At 39.7% G+C, this 20,303-nt stretch overlaps 3 protein-coding genes and 1 pseudogene across 5 annotated transcripts in view; 1 reads left to right on the plus strand and 3 right to left on the minus strand.

Moving 5' to 3' along the window:
* Positions 1-9,493, minus strand: part of LOC110047292 (katanin-interacting protein-like) — a 34,024-nt gene extending 24,531 nt beyond the window's left edge. For 2 of the 3 annotated variants that reach the window (XM_089289801.1, XM_089289800.1), the window contains exons 1-11: positions 9,304-9,493; positions 8,210-8,265; positions 6,755-6,825; positions 6,270-6,430; positions 5,672-5,741; positions 5,473-5,533; positions 4,930-4,984; positions 4,586-4,659; positions 2,304-2,414; positions 1,556-1,618; positions 1,004-1,451 (exon numbers count right to left, since the gene is read on the minus strand). In XM_089289801.1, the coding sequence (XP_089145927.1) occupies positions 1,004-1,451; positions 1,556-1,618; positions 2,304-2,414; positions 4,586-4,659; positions 4,930-4,984; positions 5,473-5,533; positions 5,672-5,741; positions 6,270-6,430; positions 6,755-6,825; positions 8,210-8,265; positions 9,304-9,346 (1,213 nt within the window). In that variant the 5' untranslated portion in view covers positions 9,347-9,493. The remainder of the gene's footprint in view (positions 1-1,003; positions 1,452-1,555; positions 1,619-2,303; positions 2,415-4,585; positions 4,660-4,929; positions 4,985-5,472; positions 5,534-5,671; positions 5,742-6,269; positions 6,431-6,754; positions 6,826-8,209; positions 8,266-9,303) is intronic. The other variant, XM_089289802.1, reaches the window with a different exon arrangement.
* A 1,561-nt stretch (positions 9,494-11,054) lies between these two features.
* LOC110047273 (uncharacterized) lies at positions 11,055-12,627 on the plus strand. Its single transcript, XM_020753021.2, has one exon. It carries the CDS (start codon positions 11,211-11,213, stop codon positions 12,576-12,578), a length of 1,368 nt encoding a protein of 455 aa, XP_020608680.2. The 5' UTR covers positions 11,055-11,210; the 3' UTR covers positions 12,579-12,627.
* A 178-nt stretch (positions 12,628-12,805) lies between these two features.
* LOC149112088 (uncharacterized) lies at positions 12,806-15,475 on the minus strand (annotated as a pseudogene).
* LOC110047302 (uncharacterized) lies at positions 14,735-19,419 on the minus strand. The gene is made up of 2 exons (XM_020753047.2): positions 19,341-19,419; positions 14,735-18,211 (listed from the first exon to the last, which is right to left on the minus strand). The coding sequence occupies exons 1-2, from the start codon at positions 19,385-19,387 to the stop codon at positions 16,867-16,869; spliced, it is 1,392 nt and encodes a 463-aa protein (XP_020608706.2). The 5' UTR covers positions 19,388-19,419; the 3' UTR covers positions 14,735-16,866.
* Positions 19,420-20,303: the final 884 nt, after the last annotated feature.

Here is a 20,303-nt window from a genome sequence, read left to right on the forward strand (position 1 = left end):
GATGGAACACCACACCACAGTGCTGGAATCAATGTAGCAGGAAATGCATCCTTTCAAATCTCTATTTTGGCCAAACAAATTACCAACTGACATTATGGGGAGATTTTAAAAGCAGATGTTTGTTTCACAATATTTTTATATGTAAGTCTGGGGAGACCATTAAAGCCAAACAAATCATGGATCAGTATGATCTATATGTTATTTTTCACGTTTCAATGGAAAGTAAACATGGTCTAGAAACAAGATCTTCACAACTAAACGCTACATCATTTTGGTGCTCAGTCATGATGTATGATGTTAATGTAAAATTAGTCAGACTTGTAAATTCATCAATTTGGCCAGACAATGTCTGATGACCAACTGTTATTCCCAGCAATGCAGTGGCTTAAGTTTGTAGTCTTTGAACATTGACAGGATATTAAACCAATATATGAAGTACAAAGACATGATTGATCATTGCAGTTGTGCACAACTTAAGCAGTTGTGAAATTAAAGCCTGAAAAAAATTCAGGCCATTTTTTTTGTCTTCATATCTTTCTCCGCAGTTCAAATGTATGATCTTTCATATATTCACTTATATTCTTCATCATCTATGGGTATATTACGAACTCACATGACCAGCTCTCAGTTGGCTTGATAGCTCAGTTGGTAGAGCACTGCACCGGTATCCCAGAGGTCATGGGTTTGAATCCTGTTCAGGCCTGAATTTTTTTCAGGCTTTAATTTCACAACTGCTTAAGTTGTGTATAACTGCGATCAATCATGTCTTCATATCTTTCTCTGCAGTTCAAATGTATGATCTTTCATATATTCACTTGCAATACCAAGTATATATCAAAGGCAACAGGTTGATGTCAAATCTTCCATTTAGTATGTTAAATTTGCCACTAATTTCTGATTGATTGTAAAAACAAATCAAGTGATCACTTGTTATATTTCTGCTTCATTTTGTTCTAAAACCTTCTACCATTCCCCCAGCTGATTTCCACAAAATCATGCTCACCTGCTGATGATGAGAAACTAAGAACAACCAATTCCTCTGCCGGGTTCTCTGGAACATCTATGACCTTTTTGCTCCTTTGATGAACTTTCTTTTCCTGGCCATCAACACCTGCAGATAAACCCTTGTTCTTGTCAGATTTGCCCCTTCTCAGATCAGGGTTTCCTGCCATATCAGACTGATTTCTCTCACCTCTAGATGTACTTGTCCTCATATCAGAAGACTCTTCAAAGTCCTGACTATAGGTAACCGGGCTTTCAACATCACGTCTTCTCTTATCTGGCGTGCTAGACAGCTGAGGAAGTCTTTCCAGTGCTGCAGCATTGTGAAGGTTCAAACTGTCATTTGCACCTTCCAACTCTTCCTCAATTTCATTGTCATCATCATCATTATCATCAACTATGGTGTTGTTGTCAGTCATTCTTCCTTGCTTGGCTTCTTCTTCTAATCTCTGAGTAAGCATTTTTAATTAACAGCATTAAATAAAAAATCCCTTCTTCATGCAACCATAAGTTATATAATAATTATAATAAGTTTCAATGTGCATAAAACTACCTTTTTGGCTGCCTCTATGCTTTCTCTAATAGATTCATCAGCTTCTAGTGACTTGCGAAGTGTCTGGTGCATAACAAGGAAGTAAAACAAAAAACAAGGTCACTAATCTGCACTGCTCACATTCCATTCTGAGTCTAGGGAACTAAACCATGTTGTTTTCAGTGCAATTTTTGTGTCGTTTGTGTGTGTGTTTGTGTGCGACCCTAAATAAATATATAAAGTTAAATTGTAATTATGTAATCCCCCTTGATAAGCCTAGGTGCTTTTGGAGAAAACAACAACAACTATGTTTAGATAAAAATAGATAAAAATATATCTAAACTAAACCAAGCCAAATCCATGAAACTGGTTTTTATTATTAACAAGTCAATACCACTTGTAAACACATTCATTTGTCATTACTAAGAATGCTAAAACAAGGTTACTGGTGCACTTCTTATGGCACTATAACTTAATGATGTCAATGCTACTGTACATAAAAATTAAGTTTATGGGTGAGTGGGAGGGAGGGATAAAGATCTGTACATATAGATGACCTTTATAAATTAAAAAGGCACAGCAGCCTAACAATTTAAGGAAGCTAAACACAGTTTTTGCACATGCTTTTGCTAATGTGATTCAGTACAAGGATTACAAAAAATAAACATGCATTCAAACATAATACAGCATTCAAACAACAGCAGTACATTGGAAAATGTTATACGTGTACATGTAACAATGTCAAACCTCAGACGAATATACAGCATACCTCAACATCATTAAAACTAAGGGTAAGCTCATCCACTTCATCATCACTGTCATCATCATTATCAAAATCTAACTCATCTCCTTCTTCACTTAAGTCATTGTCAGCAGCATCCTGAATGATTAACAGAAAGCAAAATAAAAACTAGTGAGACAATCTCAGATAGTGTAGAGTGTAATTTACAGCTCTGATGCAGTAGTCACATAGGTCGTTACCCATGCCGTTCTCTCCCTTGGTAGTCAACTAGACCTTTTCCCCTTGCAGAATATGAGCAGACAATCTTAATCATTGTATAAGTTTCATGATTGTATTGTCTTTCAAGGCCCAAAAATAACTTACAATTACTGTTTGTCAAGACGGCTTTGAATTTATTGTGATGTTTTACGCTGGGCTTCAGTCATTTTAAATGCAATAATACGCAGAAGTGGCAAATATGACAATTTTATTTTTCACTCCAACGTAAGTAACTTGATACTTTTGTTTACTTCACCGAGCTATGCAACATGATACCCTTGTTTCTTCAAAACTATAAGAAAGATGTGTATTTTTTACTTACTGCTGGAGATAAATGGAATAAAGCTAAATATCTCATGAAAAATCGAAGAGGAATGATTTTGTTTTACTCCAAATGCAAATTTTCATTTCACAGAAAAACAAGAACTAATCAACTTATCAAATAGTCAAGTCCAGTCATGGAATAGTTTGTTCTTATTAACATCAAACTAAAATACAATGCTATCGATTAATACAACGAGCAGTATTGAAGGTAGAAATCGAAATTATATCCTACATCGGTGAGAGAGTCACCTCAAAGACTGATGAAATTAATTGGCAGTTTCATTAAGTGCCAGAGAGTCTGTGGCAATATTTGCAAAATTTTCTTGTGTCACAAATTTATTATTGTAACTAATGCGGGAAAGTTTCGGCTGAATATAAACTTTTTGCTCCCTTCATAGAAGAGGAAATAGGAAAGCCACTACGCAGAAGCATTCTTTATTTGAACCCTGGCAAACACACAATACAAAAAACAGCAGACAAAATTTCTTGAATCGAGCTAGGGGTGATTCCAGATGATATGCAGTCACAGTAGCGTTATTTGCACTAGAAAAGGGAGAACTGACGTTACCTAAAATACAGCTGCTGTCCCCCATCAAAATAGTCCAGTTCTGACCCTTTCTCTGTCAAGCAACGCTACAGTAGCATTGTGTGACAGAGAGAGGGCCAGAACTGGACATTGAAGGCTAAGATATCTGTGCATGCATTTCAAGCAAATTGATTTTGTTCTTAAGAGAATAGCACCACTACGATAGCAAGAGATTTGCAAAAACATATATAGGTTTGTGATGTTCTTCTAGAAGTAACGTAAGTATGATACGTTTTACATAGTAAACAGAGATACCTACCCCACCTCCTTACCACATGCTAATTAATTAATTGAAATTAATTAAACAAACATTAAAGTTTGTACCTTATTGTGTTAGTGGCTTAGTGAACAGCAGCCCCCTAAACCATCCCAAGAGTGCACTATGCACTAATTAATCAAAATTAATGAAAAGTAGGATGATGCATGTCTAAGGCCCTCTTTAAATGACCCCAAGTTGCTTTTTATCCTGGGTTGCATCACCACAACGGGTGACCCTTTTGCAGTGAAATGTTTATAAGCGTTTACATGAAAACAGTAGGCAAGCTGGGTCAGCCCCCCTTGCTGGGTAACCCTTGTCAAGACACTGGTTCACCTGGCAAGAAGGGTTGAAATTTCTTCAATTCTTACACGTAAACAGTGGGCCAAAAGCTAACCCGGGTTGGTACTTACAGTCAAATAACCATGTTGTTTTTTGTTTTTTGTCTTTTTTTTGGTTTGTACATCAGGACCTCCCACCATTCCATTATACTCTCTAGGTTTTTTGTTTGTCACCTTTCTAGCCCATGTTTTCAGTTTTTGATCGGTAGAAAGGCTGGCATGGGTCAGCATGAAGCAAACCACACGCTATTGCAGACTGACAACCTGGGTTGGTGTAAAGTGTTTGTTTTTAGCACTCTCTGCAGTGATTCAACCTGGGGTAAAAAGCAACCCCGGGTCATGTAAAGAGGGCCTAAACAAGGCAAAATTTTAGTCTTTTGCCATTGCATAAGGCTGAAAGCTCCAATAAATACTAAAGAATTACCATTTATATTTTTTGGTCCCAATTATCTATCAAGAACTTTAAAGGACTTCTGTCTCAGTGACCTGATCCATTAAAAAAGATCTTCCAGCGTTTGATAATGGTATTTAGAAGAATTCATACCTGGTCTGAGGCACTTTCACTATCATCCACAACAACTGATTCAAAATCCTCACTGTATTTACCAGTAAGCTTCCCTGTGAAAAGGGAAAAAATGAATGACTTTGCCAGCCCTGGTCAGTGAGTGTTGATTACATGAAATCCATGTTTGTGAGAGTTCTCCCAAGCTCTCATGAGTGCTTCTAAATGAATAACTCAAGATACACTGTAACTTGTTCTACATTAATTGAACTGACTTAAAGAAGACTACACCCTTTCAGCATACACTTCCTTACATTTTCATGAATATATCAATATTCATGAAATGTTTATAACCACAACATCAAGGTAAAGTAGTACAAAAATACCTGGTGCTCTTATTTTCACTCTCTTTCCTTCATCAGTTTTGATTTGTATTGAATCCTATGAGAAAAAACATCCATTACAAGAGTTTACTGTATAACATCGAGACTTTATTAACCCGCAAAGACTTCCTAAAAGATTTTCTCAGAAGACCAAAACAAAAACATGTGTTTTCAGAATTGCATATTTCTGCAAACAAGTATGATATCAGTTCTCACTTGCATGTAACCCAATTGACTACCAGTTATTGCTAATTAAAATAATTATGAAATAATTATGCGGACATTGATTGTGTTCTAGATATTGAAAGTCCTCAAAATTGCTTGGTTCTCTCATCAGTGCTTATTCCAAGATGAAACACTGAATGTGAATGTTGCTCTTGAAAGGAAAAATTACTTCACTTTTGATTGTTTTTCAGACAGTTACCCTTCATAGTACCCCAGCTGACAACAGCAATAAAATAATTATAAGTTAATGCAAACTTAAACACTTACGGGTATATGTTAGAATACTTTAAATTGGTGTGTTAAAAAGACTGAGACACATACATATTTCCAGCCTTTTCTTGAGGTTGGGGTTGCATCAGGAGCTGTTTTAACTCTGATATCCCTGAAAAAATTGAAACAAGGCACACATTTAAAACATTGCAAAATTATTCTACTTGAATGATATAGTAATAGCACAATGCAAATAATAAACATATTGGGTTATGTCAATAACAGATGCCAACAGCACAGTTGAATTCACCTTGCTTCTGCTTCTCTCTCTAAGGCTTGGAGTTCATGTTGTAAGATCTTTTTCCTTTCATGATAGGCATCTAGGTAAAAAAGCAAAACAAATATCTGAACGTGCTATCTTCAATGGAAGTCAAAGAAAATATTCTTCATCTAGTTTAGACCACTCCCTCTTGGACAGCTTCAGTTATTCTCCCTATGTATATATATTCAGGTCAGTTAATTCGAGCTAAGGGACACCTTAAAGAGTGCAAGTTACAGGGCTCAAAAAAAAAAAATTGAACTCCAGCTTTCCCTTTGGACAAGCAGCTCTCAAATTTTGCTTCCCCTGGGCAGTCCTAGATTACTTTTTTTTTTTTTTAATTTAGTTGGGAAATGACTTGCCTGGGCTCTTGCCCATTCGGCAAGTAAGAATGAAAAGTTACTTGTCCATCAGGAAATCTACTTGTCCTGGATGGCACTCTTTTTCAAGCCCTGAAGTTAGTGTCTATAAAGAAGCAGTCTGACAGCAGCAATGGCTAGAGATTGCTTTTCTCAGTTTATCTTTCATATATTTACCTGAGACTTCACATAACTAAAATGATATTGTGTATAATGTGAGAAAATCTCACCTCCAGCAGTTTTAGTATGTCTTGATGAACTGCGGGATTTCGCTCTCGAATATGCTCGTCCCAGCTCTACATTAGCACCATTGACATATATCGAGAAGCCCTGTTCCTTTTTCTCCAACTCGATTTGTTGCTCGTTCTTCTTCTTTAGCTTCTTCAGCAACCTGTAAGGTAATTAAGACATGGTCAGGTCGCTACAGTACCTGAACTCTTTAACTCATCAGATTGATAGAGGAGAGTTACTGTGAGACTAAAAAGACTATGGCCCTTGATATAGGTGTTTTGTCAGCAGCTTATACATAAATTTTGATGGCCCAGCTCCTCCATGGGCCTTCGTGTGTAACTTATGTAAACCACTTATTAATCAAAGGCTCTTTAAGCGAACTTGTGAAATTTGAAACGCACGTGTTTATTTACATATGACAAGTGCAGTCAAAAATGTTTTGACCACAATAAATTAACTTGAATGCTACTGTCAAAAATATTACCTATTTCTTTGCTGCAGCAAAAGAAGGTATTCTTCATATTCAGGACGAACTTCTTCTTTTGCAGAGGGAACCTGTTTCAATATTTTACAATGTATGAAAACATATAATAAATAAATGCAATTCACTATTCAATAACTAAAAAGCCTTAACAACAAACCATAAAAAATTCATCTACTGATCATGACCACTTCCATGCCTTGGAGGTCCCTATAAGTCAAGCTTTATGTTCCAGCCTGATCATGTAGTACTGTAGAGAGCCACACAGTGTCTCTCTGATTGGTTGTTAGCAAGTAAAATAGATATTAAAATAATTGGATATTATCATATTTAAGAGGCACCCTCTGTAAATATCAAACTTTCTCAGATAAATGGTTTAGATAAGTGATTCACAAAAATATAACTTTCAGTTCAATTCCATTCTAATTTAGCACTGGGGCCACCATCTTGGTTTTGCCCCTCTGAGAGGGCTTTCAGCGGCCATTTTAGGACACATTTTTAACAATTTGCCATACAATGAAAACGATATACACTGTAAATCTGGATAAAAACCCTTTATTCGAGACAAGCAAATGTTTGTTGTTACATTGAGAGGCTGTTTGGGCAATTTGATCATCATCTGATTTTTTACAGAATTTTAAATTTCTTCCCTTTCAGACTACTCATGAAGTGCCATAAAAAAGGCGAAATCAGTCTCAGTTCATAAACACGCAAAAAAAGAACTTGGCCGATATCCAGCCATCTTGACCTGACACTTGGTCAATAACCCATACTTATTACATGGCCGTGTCTCACAAGGACTGGAAACTACCAAATTCACGAATTTGATTGGCTGAAATCAATATTGACCGTGGTCTAGATTTTCCCATCTAGACCGGCATCTAGACCGGTTTCATTTTGTGTTGAAAAAGTAGCAAACCAAAATACAAAAATGTTCACCATTTTCTTTTATTTTCTTCTCAATCATTTGTGGAAGTGCCAAAAAGCCTGATGACAAAAAAAAAAAGTAAAGAGGACAAGCAAATTTCGGCAGGTTTAAGTTAAGCTCATCACCATTCGCGAGCAAAATGTCAGCAAACCAGTTACATTAAACGAATTAAAGTTTTCTTCTTTGCCATATAATAAACATCTTATTAACCGAGCTAAGTCAGTCTGTACAGGAGAATCTTGACCTTGGTTGTGTGTACAGACCTCACTGCGTTTGGTCTGTGCTCACAACCTCGGTCAAGATTCTCCCATACAGACCTCCAGCTCAGTTAATAAGAGCTAAATATTGTTCCAGATCATCTCTGTTCATGCCAATCTTATTTCCAGGAACCCTGCTTTTACTGGTCATGGACAAGAAGGAGTGAGAGTTCTGAGAACTAGATCAGTTTGAGAACTGTGTTGTATGTGTACAATGTAATCATTCTTATGCTAGAAGTCATTATTTTCATTTACAAGTACATATACATGTACCTCTTCTTTGTGTTTTCCAGGCTTTCCTCTTGATTTATCCCACTTTCCATGGTGATCTATAATTTGATGAAAAATTTAACCAATCAATCACTCAGTAACACATGTATACACAGTATTGCACAGGCCACAAGAATCTTCAAGTTTCCTTAATCCAATGGATGAGTGTACATGATCATTTTAGCTTGACCCAGTCAAGAAATAATAGCTCATGATACCTTAACACAGCACAAGTATTGCTGGAATATTGAAATTTACCCATCTTTTATAAAATAACTGCTTTCATCAGTCGATAGATCTGTTTAGATGAGAGCATATAAACACGGTTAAGAAATTTTAGATTTGGGTGTACTTTGAGAAATATTTCATAAAAGCAATAGAGTACTTTATCCGTGTTTACATAACCTCATTTAAACACTTGGGGGGGTTGGGAGAATTCTCGAAAGTTATGCTAACCCTCAACTGCATCTCAGGTTTGCATAACTTTCGAGAATTGCGTCTCGCAAACTGTGTCTTGGGTTTGCATAACTGTATTGAATTCTCTGAACCTCCCTCGTGTTTAGATGAGGCTATTTAAACACAGAAAAAGTGCTCTTTTGCTTAAGTATTGCATCCAATATATCCACTAGAAAAATCTCGTAGAAAAGTCTCTCTTGTAAGTCTAAGGAGGGAGATGTTGATCAAAAAATCTAATTAATACTACATTCGGTATGCAACTTGAATTTTTTCTTGTTCTTGCTGCATGAAAGTTTTCTTATAATATTCAAAAAGAGGAAATTTACCTTAGCTATAAAATTACAAACTATTTACTATATATTAAAAATTAAGTTTAAAAGAACATATTCTAAGCAAATAATCGAAGCAAATAAAGGACTTCCTCCTGACGAAAGGTGCCTCAGACGCCCAGAAGCATAGATATCGTTATTCCCGAAGTTTTTAAATTGGCTATGCTTTAAAGAAAATAAGGATTGAACTTACAATTACAATTTAATTATAAGCTTAAGTAGAAAGTTGGTATGTATACAATATGGCTGCAACCACGGAGACCGTTCATTAGCGGGAATACCAGCTGTCATTAAAACGTAATTGCAGCTTACCTTCCATGACTGGGCTTGGATTTTCCAAGGTTTGGGAGATCATCTAACATCTTCCGATCTGCGCGTCCAGTTTATTACAGATCATGGTTTCATAGTTTCAAGAAATTAGGCGAAAAAATTCCCAAAACATACACGACCTCAGAGATTTTCCCTAATGGCTCGGTTACCAAGTGCTTTGTTGTTAAAGCATTCTGGGTAATTGTAAATCCCGTGGCATTGCGCTCGTTATCCCGCATGATCCCGCAACTGGCTAAGCTCAGTACGTGACTGTTGCTTCAAAGGAACGCAACGAACGTGATATTTTCGGGTGAAAGTTTGCATCAAGAGCAGGAGAGCCCCTGGGCAATTACTCCGCTTACCGAACCACTTCAGGCTCTCCCGCTCTTGATGTAAACTTTCGCCCGAAAAGCTGCCCGACTACCTGCCCCTGGGTCTCCGAGGATTCTTCGACTTCGGCTTCTCCCATATTATTGCGTCATGTGACACGGGAGAGTTCGAGCGTTCCATGGGTATAAAGGTTGGATATCTTTGATAGGATCCAAACTGATCAGTATTACAAATTGAAGGTTCTTGAATTGCCCCTGGGATCAATTCCAACTGTGGGCTTCGAATATTTTTTCTTTCTTTCTTTCTTATCCTTTGAGGGGTCTTAGAAAAGACGTAGCAGTGATGAAGTCACCCCGAAGTCACATAGAGGTATCACCCTTCTCTTATAAAATATTTCTGCAGTCTGATATCGAGTACATGCTTGAGAAATGTAAAGAACAAATGATAAACATTGCCAATGAAAAACAAATCACTCGTGAGTAAATCGTTTCACCTCTACCTCAATGTTTGCTATTTTAAATTCGAGGTGAAATAAAGGTTATTATCAGTTGTACTTATTGCTGGTTTTCAGTGTCACGCCATTCAAAATAGATCAAAATCAAAATCAAAACCGTTCAACAGATTAAGTCCAGAATCTGGGAAAGGAAAGAAGGTAAATATGCAGGGACTCTCGCCAAGATTCTGGTCACATTAATTTTTCTTATGCAAGATATGAGGAGAAAATTTTTACGCAAATCATTTATAGAGATTTGCATGGAGACGCCATGCTGGTGTCCATCCGTATAGGTACCAACATGGCGGCCGGAAACCAACAGAAACATCTGTCAGTAAGTTTTGCTACAAAAGCGTGAATTTTCTCATGACAGCTCTCTTAAGGCCCTCATGTAAATGCCGCGTCACGCAAAAGCTTAGAAATTCAAGCCTAGTGTATCACAAAACCAAGAACCCATTCGGAGCGAAACTGTGTATGAATGTTAGTTTCAGCTGCTCTTATCCATCATTAAAGTAAAATTGCAGGAAGATCAATAGTTTTGTTTTTGGTGACGTCATGTGAAAACCAGCTATTGTTGTAACTTGAACTGTGCGCATGCGACTGTGCAAACATTATGTCAACGGATGGTCGTAATGTCTAACAGGAAGCGAAGGAGTGAAGGATGGTGTGAGATTCACCCTCATACCTACAACTTAAAAATTGGCTATGCTGTTTTCCAAGTTAAAAATTAGCAAGGAATCGAAATAAGGAGGGCGAACCAATTGCACGTCCAAAGATGGAAGTCATCGTCACTGAGTTGTAAATATATAATTAAAGTGTATAAAAAGTATTAATTTTAATAACGTAAGCGATACACCTGTCAATCAAACTTAATTGTCTTCATTAACAAAGGTTTAAATAGTCCGAATAGTGAAATAAAGCCTCCAGTAATGATAGGATTGTGTTAAATACGTTTAGTCTCTTAAGTACAAGAAAACACAAGAAGTTAACTTTTGATTTTACTCACTCGATCTCAACCGCGCGCTCTCCGAGAACTTTCACGTTGGACACCTCAGCGAGATCGAGAGGCTGACCACGCGCCGAAAAAATGCTGCTCATAAACGCCGTGAAAGGTGCACGAACGACGCAAGTTAAAATGCTCATAAAAGTTGGAATAAACGTCAATGAAGCAGACGAAAATGGACTTACAGGTCTTATTCACTGCTGCTTTCTTCAAGATGCTCGAGCAAGGATGAAAATTCTGAGATGTTTGATTGCAGCAGGTGCTAATCTCAACAAAAAGGACATTTATGGACGTACAGTTCTCAGCTGGGCTTGTCTTAAGGGAAGAGTTGAAATGGTTAGATATTTGCTGAACGACCCTCTTTGCATTGATCTCCGAGTGGATGTCACAGACAAAGAAGGAAGCAATGCGCTACTTCTTTCTGTGATGTCTGGCAACTTTCACATTGTGAAAATGATGGTGGAGGTTTTAAGAGACACAGCGCTTGCTAGTGAGATTAATAAAGCTAACAACGATGGTATGCGGCCTTTAATAGCTGCGTTTTTACGAGGAGATAAACTCTGCGCGCAATTTCTCATAAAGCAAGCAGGATCTTCAGTGTCGAGTGTCCTTAAGTACCGCAGGGCCCTTCAAAACGGATCTCTTGAGTTTTTTACATGTCCATCGCTTTTGTTTGACTCTCCACACGGTAATTTCCATATTGCTGGGAATGAGCAAACAAGCCAACGTTTTGTTCAATTCACAGAAGACGACATTTTTGGGTTTCTGTTTGCAAAGGATGAAGACATGTCCGACGCGCAGACGAGCAAATCCCAAGAAATAAAGCTGGACGACAATAACAATAATCTGGCGCAAAAACATCTTCTGTTGTCAAGAAGATCTGGAATAAGAAATCAAGGAAATGTTCTATCATTTCAACCTCAACGACCTCCTCCAGCAGAAACAATTTCAGACATCTCCCAGATAAACACTTTTAGTTCTCCCGCGGACAACACTTCAAGATCGGCAAATATCACGCGGGAAGTGTCCGATTCGCAGAGCGCTGGTTCGTCGTCACGAACATCCGTTCAAAAGCTGCTGATCCTGTACGCAGAACAGATTTCACCCTCCTACAGACAAGGCTTACCCATACGTAGATACACGCCCACCCAGCCCGATATCTTTAATGAATCTAGCAGAGACATTGACTCCAGACGCTCTAGTTTGCTTACGGGGAACGAATCCGACCGAAAACTGCAAGCGTTTGCGGACTCCTTAGCAGGACCTTCACCGGGACTTCTTGGTGAATCCCTTATGGATCAGCAGCTTCGTATGAAATATGCTCGCAATTCTAGAGCCGCCAGTATGCAAGTTCCAAGGTTACCGGCCCTTTCCGTGGGGCGCGGGAGAGTCAAAAGAACAAGATCATCCACTATCATGTCGGTTAACAAAAACTACACGAACTCTAACTAAATGATAACGAGTAATAAAATAAACAGTGATCACTTTTAATTTGAAACAAGCCTTTGTAGCCTCTCTCTAAGTTGTTATTGGATAAGTCTTCGAAATCAGCTCTATTCAGCTGGTTATCACCCATCGCAGCCAGAGGAAGCTACTGGAAGGTCTCACCTATTCTGTATTTTTTTTTTTTTTTTTTTTTTTTTACCTTTAAAATTTTTTGGAAATTTTCAGGCTATATATTATCTTTACCAGCGCTCTTCCTCTACTCGGTGCTCGCAATCTTAAACCGACAAACTGGTTACTTTTCTGTTGCTACCTTACTGATTTTGTGTAAACACTCCTTTATTCCGTGTATATTTTATCGTGTGTTGCGTTAGGATTTTGCATGGTCGTCTATTTCGTTTTCAGTTTCGGGTACCGTCAAATTTTATTTGGTTTTCAGTAGCGTGATCGAAACAGTTTCGTTTTTGCGGAGTTTGTTATTCTCTCTTCACAGAAAGTTAAGTTACGTTCAATGCAGACTACAGTGAATACCGTGCATTTTTTCGTCGTTCATGTTGTCTTTGTGAATTAGCGTGTTTGCTGGCATAGCTTCTTTCCTAGCTAACGCTAGTGTTGGTTCTAGTTAATGATTTCTGCCGTTCAGTCTTCACACTGAAAACTTAGCATAAGGTGAATCAACGTAATCAGGTCTAGCTGACCCACAGGTGACATTTACCACCCCAAACCAAACCCTCTTTAATTAATAATTAATAATTAATAACGGAGGCTTTCTCGATAATTTCCGCTCACTGGTTGACAGGAAACACGCAACACTTGGTTTGAAAAGTACGTGAGCCAGCGGGTGGTTAAATGTGAAATAACTTTTTCTGTTTCGATACCCGTCTTCGGTTCCTGTGCATACCCTCCTTAAAAATAAAGTTTACAAGTAACTGAATATGACGTGACACGTCATGACGTCACAACTTCCACTTAGCCATTCTGGTTGGTCCATTGGTCTCGCATCCTTGGAGAGGGGAATGAGGAAAGGGTCCAGCATCTTTTTTACAACAAATCTGTCGTTCATTAACTTCATATTCCAGTCGTTTAAGCTCTTTAGCCCTGATATTCCTTGACACAGGTCTTTGAAGTTTTCTTGTACACGGCCTGTCGTGGCAGTGGCAAATGATCTTTCACTACAGAGCGAGGGGTTCTTTGTTTCGGTTTAGGAGTATCGTGCGTTCTTTTCGGCATATTCAGCACAGGTAACGTGCCAAAAATCTTGGGTTTTTTCGTCATTTTCTCTGAATGAACTGCAGAGGAAAACAAGGTAATTTAAGTGAAGAAATACTGAAGAAAATCTGGAGCTAGCTTGCCTAAGAATGTTTCAAATGTTTATGTGTTATGCTCTACGTCTGAGACAGATCACCGCAAATTCGCAATGTATTTAACCAGAATTTGTTTTATTTTACTGCTTACATGTTTCAATATCTTCTGGATGAAAGTGTTTCTCGCATGTAAACACCTTGTCGTTTTCTACTTGTCTCTTAAAGTCGCGATCAACTTCTCTTGTCTTCGTAATTTCCCCCGAGCCAATCTTCCCTCCATTTCTTGTGGTCCTCGTCTTTTACCTTCGGTAACTTCCATATTCCTACTTCTTTGGTCCTTCTATTTGCGCTACAGCCAAACACAGGACAATTATCTCCTGGCGTAACGATACTCGATCAATTAACAACAAATTCAACAGCCAAACCAGAATTTTTGATTCGAACTTCAATTTCTACAAGACTCCGGACGCCATCTTCGCATTTCTGTTGTGCACGGTCGCGATCACGTGACCAAGCAAAAACCTAAACAAAGAGATCGTCCTCTGAAGTTTGCCAGGTTTCATAACCATTCCCCTCCACTAACTATGGTTACATACGTAGCCTAGTCGGGTGACGAGGCGGTCAAATAGGCGGAAACGATGCGAACGAAGTTGAGACCCTCTCGCTCGTTCTTGCAAACCTCTTTCCCCTCGAACTGGTTTGCCCGTTTGACGTCCTCCTGACCAACTGCCCCTGGGTGAATCTCGGAATCTGTTGGGGTAATTCAGTTTATGAATTGAAGCTTTTACAGAAAAGGATAAACGTTCCTCAGCTGAGGATTTGAGTGTGAGCTTACATGAAGTTCAGCTACTCCCACGAATAACGTAAAATTTCAATATCTTTAATTTCCTGAACACAACAACTAACAAGGCTCGATTAACAGCCGCTGTTCGGGAAAGGAGCCCGCGCAAGCCTACAGCTAACCAGTAATCAGTTATAACTGCTGTCTCTTTTTGATCTCTTTCACCTTTCCTGGCCTCTTTTAACAACCGCAAAATGAATACTAGCGACCTAAGCAAAGGCATAAGCTTATGAGGAAACCTTCGACATAACAAACCAGCTCCGTCTCTCAAATACAAAGCAACAAAATGGTGAAATAACCAATTTTCATTGACTGATCTACAGTGTTTGGTCATTATATTGGTAACTACAAACGTTTCAATGTTGTTATTGTTATTAGTTTTCTCCAGCCATAGATGATGACCTTTTTCTCGTTTGGCTATAAACGTTCATGACGGCTCTTCAGAGCCAGTGTTAGATGCAGTATCATACATTACCGTACAGTATCATACATTACCGTACAGTATCATACATCACCGTACAGTATCATACATTACCGTACAGTATCATACATCACCGTACAGTATCATACATTACCGTACAGTATCATACATTACCCGTACAGTATCATACATTACCGTACAGTATCATACATCACCGTACAGTATCATACATTACCGTACAGTATCATACATTACTGTACAGTATCATACATCACCGTACAGTATCATACATTACCGACATTATCATACATTACCGTACAGTATCATACATTACCGACATTATCATACATTACCGACAGTATCATACATTACCGTACAATATCATACATCACAGTACCCAAATTCGCAACTAGCCAATCAGAATGGAAGCCGTGAATACTGTCATAAAGTCCTACGATATCAAGTCACTAAGGTCGTGTTCTATTGGGATCAACCATTTCAGTCGCAACCGCTTTGGGTTGATACGGTTAAAGTTTCTCAATAGAACACTATTCCAACCGTTTTCGCTTGAAACGCGGTAACTCCTGGAAAAAGTCCTTACGCAAGCTACAATCACACAACATAATCACGCAAATGCTTTTTCAACCGTTTCAACCTGGTTTCAGGCCGGTTGAAAAAGTTGATCAACCAAACCAACCGAAAATGGTTTTTCCCCAATAGAACACGAAAAATCCTAACCAACCAGAAACGGTTGATTCCAATAGGACACGACCTAACTGTCACTGATATGGCTGCGATATCATGGTCACTTGGCCGAATTTGGGTACGGTAAATACCTGATCGTATCTTTTTTGTATGCTTCGGCGGTATATCAGTATCGTGTGGTCTCGCCGTGGCTATTTTGGCTTGATTACCTTAAGAAAAAAAAAACCATGGCTAGACCAAACTCGCCTGATTTGCCGCCGAACCGTACCAAAAAGGTACGATTAGGTATAAATATAATTCATGTAACATGACTGCAAGCAGACTTTGCTCGTCTTTGCTGGAAAGCGTGCAGCGCATGCGTCTTTTAGTCCAGTTCTCACTGCTGATAAAAAATCGCAGAATAACCGCGACCCGGGCTCAATTGTTTAAAGACATTCGCTCTAACCATCAGTTGCTTCTTTAGAAGTTTGGACCAATACGAGTCGATTGGGCTTGCCCCATCCTTATACCCCCAATCGTGTCCTCTCTTTAACCTGCTCGCGAGGACGCGCGATCACTGCAAGTTATTCTTACTTTTCCCCGCACGAAAAAGAGTGTGCACTTGACGCCAGATGCATCCTTACTCCTAACTGCTCGAATAGGCCCTTTGCCCGACCCGGTCACATGGTACAAAATCACACATGCTGGGACGCAAGTTGCACAGTGGGACTTCCAAAACAAAGACAGGTCAAGGTGGACTGGTAGGAGTTGCTTTGTTTTGGAAGTTCCACTGCGCAACTTGCGTCTCAGCATTGGTGATTTTGTACCATGTGACCGGGTCGTGCAAAGGGCCTATTAATGCGCAAGGACAGCGAGTTATGTTCTTGCAAAAACGGCGGCGTCTTACTACCGTCACTGCTTGAAATATTTGTCTGGAAACCGAGAAAAAAAGAGAGAGCACTCTAATGATCTGAGTGGCGTAAACAAAACAAGACTCTACTGTCTTAAAAGATATACAAGTGTGATGTCTCTATTCTATTGGTGGAATTAGTTGCCTCCTCTGAATACCTTTGCTACTTCCACCATCAGTCTCATAGTTTGTTCACAGCTTCTCTCTTCTCTCTCACGGTCCATTCTTGTCATTTGAAGTAAAAACTCCCTGTCTTTTCGATCGCTGTCCTCCATGTAATCTTTAAGAAATTGAAGTGGTTGACCTTTCTTGTCTTGCGCACCGCTATCGTTTGCACGTCTGCTATCTCGGTTCGATGCTGTCCCGTGGATCTCTCCCATGCTGTTGTCATTGCTACTTACACCAGAGCCAAAACGCGAATCCCCACCGTGGGATGGAAGAGCCACACTGCCACTATTCCCCCTAGAGTTATCATGGGCATTTGCCTGACTGCTTTTAAACACCTTTGCTACTTCCATCATCATTTTCATTGTTCGTTCAAAATTTCTGTCTTCCCTCTCACGGTCCATTTGTGTCATTTGCAGCAAGAATTCTCTATCCCGTCTGTCGCTTTCCTCCATGTAACCCCTTAGAAACCGAAGCGTGGACACCTCTTCATCTTCTGCTGGCGCTTTTCTCTTGTTCCTTTTTTTGGGTGGCTCTCTCCTCTGTGGTATTTCTCTCTGATCAGGCAAGGCCTGGCTGACTTCGCCTGTCAACCCTGTGGTGGTGTCTACGTTAAGCGCTGCACTTGTTGGAATATTAACAACAACCATCTCATCGCTGGCGTTGCTGTCTTCATTCTCTCCACTAGTTACCAACGCTCTTTCATTCTCTTGAGTTACCGCTGGACTAACGTCGGTAACATCTAAGGAGCTGTTTCCAAAAGTCTTCCCGAGGACCTCATCGACTTCGTCAAAGTAGTCGCACGTTCGGTCATCGCCTCCAGATTCGAGGATGCGCTTTTTGGTCGTCTTGTAATCGAACACTATACTCTTCATCCGCCCTTTACACTGCTGACCCGAACGGAACGTTTCAAAACCGCACTGCGCGAGTTTCTGATTCAGCAAACGCGCCACCACATCCCAGGCTTTTGCGTTCCTTTGCTGGCTGATGTTTTGGTACTGCTCTCCCCAGAGCGCGATAAGAAAGCGCGTCTCGGCATCGGACCAATTTGGAGATCGTCCCGGTTTGACTGGCATGGCTGATATGAACGAATCAGCACCTCTCGATGTGGACCCACCAGAAGTTAGGCCGTGTCCGTCACGTGAGATGCTCGTAAAGGCGCTGAAGCGGGATTCTGACGACTGTTGAGAGGATATTTGGGTACTGCCAGTGGGTGGGGCCACTGTGCTCCTCTCACGTGACGTTTCAGATTGGAAAACTAGGTTTGATCCGCCTTTGTCAGATCCCGAGGGAGACAGCATTGAGGCAGCGAACTGACTGTAATTTAATTTTGACAAAAACTGTTAATTCGACAGGATGGAAACAGGTGGACATAACTGAGAATTTTAAAAAGAAGCTGTGGTTTTTTTATGCTGTAAAAAAGAGATAAACTAGTGAAAAAAGACTGTGCTTTGCATATTCTCTCAGTCTCTATCACACTTTCGTGAGAAAGGTTTCAGTTTATTCTCATCCTCCATCCACCATCCAGGAGCAGGCTATATTGGAAAAGTGACTTGTTGGGGATTCTCCTTCAGAATAGAGTTTCAAGTCGCTCGCCAGTTTCGGAGGCTCTGATTTACTTTCCGCGACCAGAGGGGGCTAGCGGGGGGTTGATAAGAAAAACCCCACCAATCCTACGTATGGAGTGATCTCGACCCATGCAAGCAAAATTTTACTCGATCGCTTTATCATGTTCATTATTCCCGGTATATCTTTTTCCAATTTCAACCCTTCTACCGTAAGTATTGTGTATAAATGTATCAGGCATTTTCAGTCTGTCATCAAAGAGGGTAAATAGTGCCGAGCTACATTTGTTTACATCAAATCGCCGTAAATTTTATACAGGTATATTCCGAACAATTTTCGTCGCTGCAAGGTTAAAAATAACACTTTATACTTGTGTGAACGCAAGCTCTGTCTGTCAAATTAAAAGCGAGTTTCTTTCCTCTTAGAAAATAAAACAAGTTGCCGCGTTTTTACGGTAAAGAAAGTGAAAATCACGGAGAATCCAGGCGTCTTTGTGTTGCTCGCTGTTTAATATTTTTTTTGCAATTGGAACCCGCATAGAATGCGAATAGTCTTTGTCTGCACTTCAATCGCTCAATTTGGACTACTTTCAAAGACACGTTCTAAAACCATCACCAGCATGTAAATTCCTCCGAGAAAACGATAAGTGCACAAGTTCTACCGATAGCTTTCTAAAAACGCTTTCTAAACAAGTTCGGGGCGAACCCGATAATAAAACTCGATGGAGACGGATGGAGTCGAAACCCATGTGGACGTGAACATAACGCAAGCGGTTTGGATCCGTTTGCAGGTTTTGTGGCTCAGTAAAAAGCTTGTTTAGGGAGATATCGAAACGCTTGAACTCATACCTAAAATAACATGTATTAGAGAGCTTTCTTACCTGAAGCTTTCAAGGTTTGCGAGCGGACTGCTATCTGGTTTATCCATGTTTGAACACAAGGGAAATCGATACCAGTCAAATGTACGACGCGAAAGTGAATAAGCCTTGTCAAAACTCGCGCGCTGATTGGTTTACGAACAAGACACAAAGAATTAGCAATTCTAAACTGGTGTAGATTTACAAGCGTCGAGAACCAAAAGCGTCCACATCTAGCTGCGTCAGTTAGACTCGTTTCACTTTGAAATTCGCTTAGAAGACGCACACCGGACTAGCTTTGGAAAACCCATTCTCTACAGCAATAAGGGTTTCTTTTGGTTGGCGAACTCAGCTGACTTCGTGGGATCGAAAGAGCTTGAACTCTTGATGAAAATGGAGTATCAAAGTGTTGTTGACACGAACGGGGCTCAATTCTTTCTTTATGCTTTAGCTGCCATTCAAGCTTCAAGGACAAATAATCACCGAGCAAAGCTCATTCGAAGATATCGCACACTCAAGAAGCGAAGGATTCGAACAATGACGGCGTTACTAGCATACATCGAACAACAGAAGCGTATACCGAAATTACCGTCTGCTCCCGAAGCTGGTCCGCCGAAAAGAGTTTGGGTTTTGCAAAGGGATCAATTCATGTTCGAGGAGTTACTAGCCGGAAATCTTCCAGAGGAAACATGGCATCAAAATTTCCACGTTTCAAAGAAGACATTTTTTAAGATTTGCGACATAGTTCGCCATGAATTATCTAGGCAAGACACGAATATGCGACCCTCTGTGTCCTTGGAAAAAAGAGTTGCAGTCGCGTTAAATCGCCTTGCAACTGGGAGTTGTTACACTGCTTGTGGTGTAAGCTTCGGGCTCCCCAAATCTACGGCGAACGTTGTAAAAAATGAATTTTGTGATATTTTGAGAAGGAAAGCGGCCAGTTTTATCAAGTTTCCAAAGAGCGACGACGAAGTACGAAAGGTTATT

This window comes from Orbicella faveolata, unplaced genomic scaffold, assembly GCF_042242905.1.
Source record: "Orbicella faveolata isolate gen_17 unplaced genomic scaffold, um_ofav_v1 contig_2, whole genome shotgun sequence".
Taxonomy (NCBI): domain Eukaryota; kingdom Metazoa; phylum Cnidaria; class Anthozoa; order Scleractinia; family Merulinidae; genus Orbicella; species Orbicella faveolata.

Excerpts from the sequence above, each read along its gene's own strand:
- LOC110047302 (XM_020753047.2), bottom strand. The coding sequence starts at position 19,387 with ATGGATAAACCAGATAGCAGTCCGCTCGCAAACCTTGAAAGCTTCAG. Across the intron at positions 18,212-19,340 it reads GCAAACCTTGAAAGCTTCAG|TCAGTTCGCTGCCTCAATGC; the intron begins GTAAGAAAGCTC and ends ATTAAATTACAG.
- LOC110047273 (XM_020753021.2), top strand. The coding sequence starts at position 11,211 with ATGCTGCTCATAAACGCCGTGAAAGGTGCACGAACGACGCAAGTTAAA.